General features: G+C 37.8%; 1 protein-coding gene across 1 annotated transcript; it reads right to left on the bottom strand.

Annotated features, from left to right (window-relative positions):
* Positions 1 to 268: 268 nt before the first annotated feature.
* On the bottom strand, positions 269 to 3,030 carry LOC147640903 (uncharacterized). Its single transcript, XM_086809185.1, has 5 exons — positions 2,956 to 3,030; positions 2,726 to 2,858; positions 1,777 to 2,161; positions 758 to 939; positions 269 to 641 (listed from the first exon to the last, which is right to left on the bottom strand). Exons 1-5 carry the CDS (start codon positions 3,028 to 3,030, stop codon positions 541 to 543), a joined length of 876 nt encoding a protein of 291 aa, XP_086665311.1. The 3' UTR covers positions 269 to 540.
* Between the last annotated feature and the right edge of the window lie 3,971 nt (positions 3,031 to 7,001).

Consider the following 7,001-nt stretch of genomic DNA (forward strand, 5'->3'; position numbering starts at 1 on the left):
CTCAAAAACAAGAGAGCTAAAAGTCTCTTAGATTTCATTGCCCAAGTGTAACCAGCATTTGCTAGTTCATTTGTGTGCAAGCAGTTGATTACGATGTGGCTGACAATTTCTTTGATACAGGCTCTGATAACTTCTCTGATGCAATCATTAGAGGCTGAGAGACAAGAAGAACTTCGTCTCGCAAACAAAAGGAAGATGACCTAGAAGCAGAGAGAGAGGAGAAAGCTAGGCTGGAGAGAGAAAGAAAAGAAGTTCACATTTATCCTTATCACATCATTACATTTGGTATGATGCATATAGCAACATGGGTTTTAAACCAAATGTAAAATGGTATTTAAGAGGAACGTGTGATTATACATACGTGCAGCTACAATATAATGTCAATGCCATACACAATTATGTGTAATTAGCATCCAAAAGCAACTGCCGCTGCTGCTGCTGCTCGATCAAACTTCAAAGTTAGTCCTCACGCAATGCCATGCTTAAGATACTATGAAGATTAAGTCTGTGATTAAAAAAACCTCAGCTGCCTGGTGAAGGTTAGTACTTGAAGAGACCCTTGGTCCTCTTGCCATATGCAGGCTTCTGGCCTAGGGGAAGGTTATGGCACCAGCTTGTCTTCGCTCCTTGGCCTGCATACCCTGATTTTGAAGAAAAGATAGCTAATTAAGAAGCTTAATGCTCGCGATTATGTAATTACAACCCATTAGTTGAAATGAAACAAGCAAAGGGTGCAGGAGAGATGTTATCTACATACCATAGTACCTGTAAAAGCCATATCTGCAATATGGAGGAAGCCTAGATCCTCCTGTTGATCGATCACTCTTCGCGGGTTGACCCTTGGGTGGTTTGCATTGGTTTCGGCAGCTGGGCTTAGGTCCTCGGCTGTGCTTTTGTTTCACCCTGTATTGTACTGGCTTGGGTTTGCTTGGTGTAAACCTTGGGATGAAATCAAACCCAAAAAAATCTATCAATTTGGTGTAAAACTTGGGGCTCGTATCCATCCTGGGCCTAGTAGTATTTTTAATCATCTGAACTTTTTTTCTTTCTTTACCTAAGGTGGAAAACTTTTGGTTAATTAGAAATGGAGGAATGAAGTAGTGTCATAATTCAGCCTTAAATTAATAGCATAAGGCTAATAAATGGCTAAAAGCTTAAAAATAAAGCAAGAAATCTTATAAATAAAGCAAGGGCCATTAATAGCCAGGTGATTGCTATATGAGTGACCTTAGAGGCACTTATGAGTCTTTGGGGTATCTATGCGGTAACCTCGTGGCTACCAGGGGCATGCGAGACCTGATAGTCGTGGAACTATAAGGTGGGTGGTTTGGCTTAGTGGAGCCTCAAGGTGGGCGGTTTGGCCTAGTGGAGTTACAAGGTGGGTGGTTCGGCCTAGTGGTACGAGATACTAGGCCATCGGTACCAAGCAAGCTCACTCAACTATAGCCCACGTTATTGCTATATGAGTGACCTTGGAGGTGCTTATGAGTCATTGAGGTATCTATAAGAGGGCTACTAGGGGCATGCAAGACCTCCTCCTCATACCATGGAGTTACAAGGTGGGTGGTTGGGCTTAGTGGTATAGGATGCTAGGTTTGGGGCCATCAAGGTGGGTGGTTCTGCCTAATGGTATAGGACGCTAGGCTTGGGGCCATGGGTACCAACCAAGATCGCACAACTAGTACTCAGGCTAGGGGGTGGTTCTTGTACTAATTTATGAAACTATTTAACCTAAGGTGGAAACTTTAGGCTAATTAGAGGGATAATATATCATACTTCAAGACTGGTAGCCCAGCTCCATTTGTCAAAGGTTGAAGCTTGTCTGCGAGCCTATTGAGAATCCATTCCAGCTGCTTGGTGTCCTCTTCAATGCCTGTGGGGTCTACCCTTCCACCATGGCTACTGGCTCTTCTGATTTCTCCTATAGTCTCTACTGGAGATGGGCATTTCTCTGTGTTGTTATGCCTTGGCCTGAAGAATTGATCTGTTGGTTGTGGTAATATAGTATTGTTGCTAATTGTCTGACTGCTTTTCAATGCAGCCTCTTCAGGATGATGATCTGAGTATGTTGATTTGCTGGCCCTTGCAGAAGCTGGCCTGCTAGCCTTGTTGAGCCTTTGGAGGTGTGCGTGGAAGTAAGAAGCCGTTGGGGGATCAAATCCTGCATATGGGTAAATGTCAAGCAGATTAAATTAATAGGGTATTATGAACATTATCTTGTGATTAAGACTAATCCATCGTCATGATCTTCCCTATATTGAGCGCAAACAGCATCTTCTTTTGAGAAAGATTATACATATTGCACGGTGAATTATATAGACAGCATGTGTGTCCAGATGTAGCTAGCACGGCCGCGCCCGTACTGCGCTGTTTATAATTCTGATTATGATCCCAACGGAAATTTGACAATCATACTCATTAACCCGACTAAATTTGATAATCCTAATCATGAACCCAACTGGAAATTTTACAGTCATAATCACGTTTATAATGACTGCAATTAGGAAATACTGCATAATCATCTTCTATGATCATCATGCTATAGCTAATTAAGATAGGCCTTTCTTAAGAACCCTTTCAGCAATCTATTGTTATATGCCCATAATATGGATCATGATCATCATATAAGTCCTTGGAAAACTGTATCATAATCATCATGTTAACGATAACGGTTCTCCGTGATCCAATTTGAAGGATTAGCGACTGATAATTAGCAACTAATTACCATCACTAGACTCTGGATCAGGGCTCGTGTCGCGGAGGCGCATGAGACCCAACTGTTTCCGGCACGTGATCAGTGTTTTGGTTAGCACCTCACACCGCCCTTCTCTCTCTCCTGCTAGTTTCCTCTGCTCTTCCTGTAATTAATGAAGGCCAATCATTACTAAATCAAGAGATTAAACCAATTAATGGAAAATGTAGCGCTTAATGTGGCTGAAAGGATAGCTAGTTTACCTCTGATGTTAGAGAATAAAATCTGCCATATTCCATATTGGATGTTTGCCATACCATCTCCCGAGCAGATTTCATTGTACGCTAAGAATCGCCAACTGAGCTTTATTTCTGATTATGTACGAATTGCCAGCTTGGATGGGATTAGGGAGACATCCATGATTGCTGCTTCGATACTTAATCAGAAGATGGGCACCTTAATCTGATTGAAGCAGTGCTAATAATGCAAATCTTTGATTTATCACAAAGTCAGCGTAATGATATACATATATATACACACACGCGCACAAAAGGAGAGGATCAGTAGGGCTAATTAATCTCGGTTATACATCAGTTTCTGAGTTTGCGAAGAGGAGGAAAGAGCTGGACTCGACAGTTGCTGTCCATGGCCGGCTGGCAAATCTTAACGGTATTTAGTCTGGCCTACGTAATCCTTATAAAATAAAAGTTTATTTGAAAGGCAACCCCAACATTTCATTACCTCCATTACGTAATAGCTTAAAGTTTTTTTCCCCCGGAAATTGTGCAAATAGTACTCCAACGTAGGCTTGGTGGGAAATATTGCTTTTAATAAGGGCACTTATGTATGTATATATATATATATACTAGTACCCAACCCCCTCATTGGAGTGGTATGTAAAACACATTAATAAGAAAAAAGCAAGAATAGAAGCCTGAATATAAAGGGTCAAATCAGAAATGGAAACATAATACAAAAGGTCAAATCGATGGGTTTTTTTCCTCTAATTTTTTAGAAATCTAGGATTTATTTTCTCTCTCCTCTCCTTGTGCCTTGGTTGTCCATGGTTGATATGTAATAGAGATATATATATATATATATGTATATATATTATATATATATATATGTATATATATTATATATATATATGTATATATATTATATATATATATATGTATATATATATATATAGAGAGAGAGAGAGAGAGAGAGAGAAAGAGATGGTAGAGTCACTATCTACGCATTTTGTATCCTTAAACCCTTAGACCCTCATTACAAAAAAAAGAGTGTACATTATATCAATCATAAAGCCATGTAAGTTGATTACTACATTTTGTTTCTTTCCCTTTTCATCATGTTTTGAGACTACTATGTAGGGGTGCCCATGGGTCATATTTGGCTTGCATAACATTAATATGAATCTCTCTCTCTCTCTCTCTCTCTCTCTCTCTCTCTCTCTCTCTCTCTCTACAATTACGTTAGATGTAACTGAAAAAATGTGGTGGGATATAATAGCCTACAAATAACTTATTTCTCTTTTGAAGGTAGTGACAATTTTTCGTCAAACATTTTGAGGCTTGCTAGGTTCTAGTGAAATTGAAAAGTAGGAGATAACTTTTCTTCTTCAAAAAGTTAATTTGCTTTGATATTCACTAAACTATAAAGTTAACTTTTCTTACTTAACAATACTTTACTCTATCTCTCTCTCTCTCTCTCTCTCTCTCTCTCTCTCTCAAACCATTTACCTATTTTTGTTTAGGAAATTCATTCAAATTACGTACCATCCTTTCAAAAATTTGTTAGTACAAGTTGTAGGGTCCATTAGCTCTTCGTTGCACGTGAGGGACTTCAAAGAGCAAGGGCCAAATTAGATTAACCCAAGATACCAAAAACTTATAAACATGACTACTGGAATACGGATAAAGTTAGCATATTTAGGGTCCAAACATTTTTGCTATTTTTGTTGGTCACCCCAAGAACTTAGACTTGCAACATAGATGTTCATCCAATGACATAACCACCCAAAGTAGGTGTGCTTTTTGAAAAAATATGAAGGGGAAATGACCTTCTGAGAGGTGAATCAAAGGTCTTCTTAGGGATCTTGGACTTTAAAAACACAATGTTAATAACTCCATTGGTTAACATGGTTTTGCTTGCTCAACTTCCTGTAAGGTGCTTCTACCATCCTACCCACATGTGAACGGACATTTACCTTTCATAAGATGGTGTAGGAACATATAAAGCAACCTTACCATGTGTTTAATGTCAAATAGGAAACATTTTTAAGTTTGGGATCAAAGTAATAGATGGCTGACCATTTTTTAAGTTTGACTAGCCTAGTGCGAAAACTAGTCATTTATATATAAGTTATTTTTGACAATAAGCAATATATAATTATTCCCTTTCAATGGTTTTCTTGCGATCTCTCCTTCTTTCCTCTTCTTTCTTACTTGCATGAGTTGTGTTTTTAGTTATTTGATGGATGCTTGATTAATTGTAAGTTTCCCTCTTCCATTAGCTTCTTCTTTTCTCGTCTTTTATTTGATGGATGCTTGATTAATTGTAAGTTTCCCTCTTCCATTAGCTTCTTCTTTTCTCGTCTTTTGTGAGAGAACCACCGTGAAGAATCATCTCTTCTTGCCTCCATCTAGGAATTAAGAGCTCTCCCTTCACCCCTTTGGCAAGGAGCATTTTAGTGTGGAATGGAGTGAGGTGGGACAGATGAGCTAGTGCACCCACAATGGGAACTGGCACTTGCTCCTCGGAGGCAAGACTCAATGACATATTTAGTGCCACTACTGGTGGGGACTAGCCTAGTGTTTAGCTCCATTTTTTGTCCATTCAAAGCTATTGGGATTACCCAATATTACCCGATGTTGATTACGAGGTCACACTCTAAAAAATATATGATTTTGGAGCCATTGGAAATGTTTGTTTGTGTGTGTGATTTTGATTTAAAGTTTATTTTGCATTAGGACATTCTATTTCCATATATTGGTAGGAAAAAACCTTGGCTCTTTGGTGATTTACATGAAATTGGAGAGAAACATGCTTAGATTTCATTGCTTCGATCCAAGAATTAGTTTAGGAATCCAATCTTAAACATGAGCATTGCTTGGTCCATTAGGTTGAAGTAGAGTGGTATTATCAATTTTTATTCAATTATATCACAACCATTAATTAGGACCATTAATCACATTTTCATCAAGCCTAAAAAAATCACAAAAACCTAGCCAAATAGCTCTTGGGTAGAAGACATAAGCCTATAATCCTACACAAAAAGATGTGAGTCTAGACACGTGAGCTTGCATGCATGAGCCTAGACATGTGAACACAGCTACATATGTGAGTCTGGAGGTAGGTATACCTAATTTAATACAAACCAATTATCATATCAGGAAAAATTTGAGCTCATTTTGGGGCCTGTTAGCTAGAATAAAAAATCCCTCTCCTCCAATGAGAGAAAGGCCAATGTAACGTTAGAAAACTCATAAATTAAATTCTAATTTTAAAAATGAAAGAATGAAACTATTCTTTATTCTGAATGTTAACATCATGAATTCAATGTAGGTGTATTTTTTATTTTCGAGCAGATTTTTAGATTATCAAAGTAGTCAATGCACTTGGGAGAAAATCAAAGAGGAGCGAAAAAACTTCCCTCCCAAACAACTTTTCTTGCTTGTTGTTGAGCTCTTCTATTTTCTATCGTTATTCATTTTCCACTCTTTTTGATAGGTTTTGGTCAATTGGTTCTACTGTCTATCATCTATTGCTCTTCTATTCATCCAAAATGTTGACAGAAAAATATTAGCATACATGTGCAAAACGTCATTTAGAACAAAACATAGAGTATCAAGCAATATGTAAAGAAGTAACTACTAAACAATAGAGACCTGTTTCTTCTATTTTTTCAGTAGTAGTGGCAAATATAATTTCTTCAATGAGTCAATGGGAGCAACTTGTCATCTCAAAAGGAGATTGGGTACTTATGCAACCAAACACGAGAATGAGAGCAAGACCTAATAATGTGTTCTTAGAAACATGGAAAGGTAGAGTAAAAGACTTCAGGTTTGTTGATGGGAAGAATAATGTTAAGGAAATATTGATCCAACATGTTTATATACATAAAGAGCTTATTGTCCATGACTATCCAGACTATCTTCCACAACATAGACCAAACTGAGCGTCTTAGAGAAACATATTATCTTTAATATTTTAATCTTGAAAATTATCTAACTGTAAATTTAATTTTGTTTCTATCGACAGAGATGTTTATCCATCATCTTATAAAGAGTGATAGCCTATACAA

The sequence above is a fragment of the Cibotium barometz genome, chromosome 2 (assembly GCF_041138505.1).
Source record: "Cibotium barometz isolate CiBa-2024 chromosome 2, ASM4113850v1, whole genome shotgun sequence".
NCBI classification, from domain to species: Eukaryota; Viridiplantae; Streptophyta; class Polypodiopsida; order Cyatheales; family Cibotiaceae; genus Cibotium; species Cibotium barometz.

Coding starts and splice junctions, on each gene's coding strand:
- LOC147640903 (XM_086809185.1), bottom strand. CDS start 3,030: ATGAAATCTGCTCGGGAGATGGTATGGCAAACATCCAATATGGAATAT. Junction 2,859..2,955: donor TTTATTCTCTAACATCAGAG/GTAAACTAGCTA, acceptor CATTAATTACAG/GAAGAGCAGAGGAAACTAGC. Junction 642..757: donor TGGCTTTTACAGGTACTATG/GTATGTAGATAA, acceptor CTTCAAAATCAG/GGTATGCAGGCCAAGGAGCG.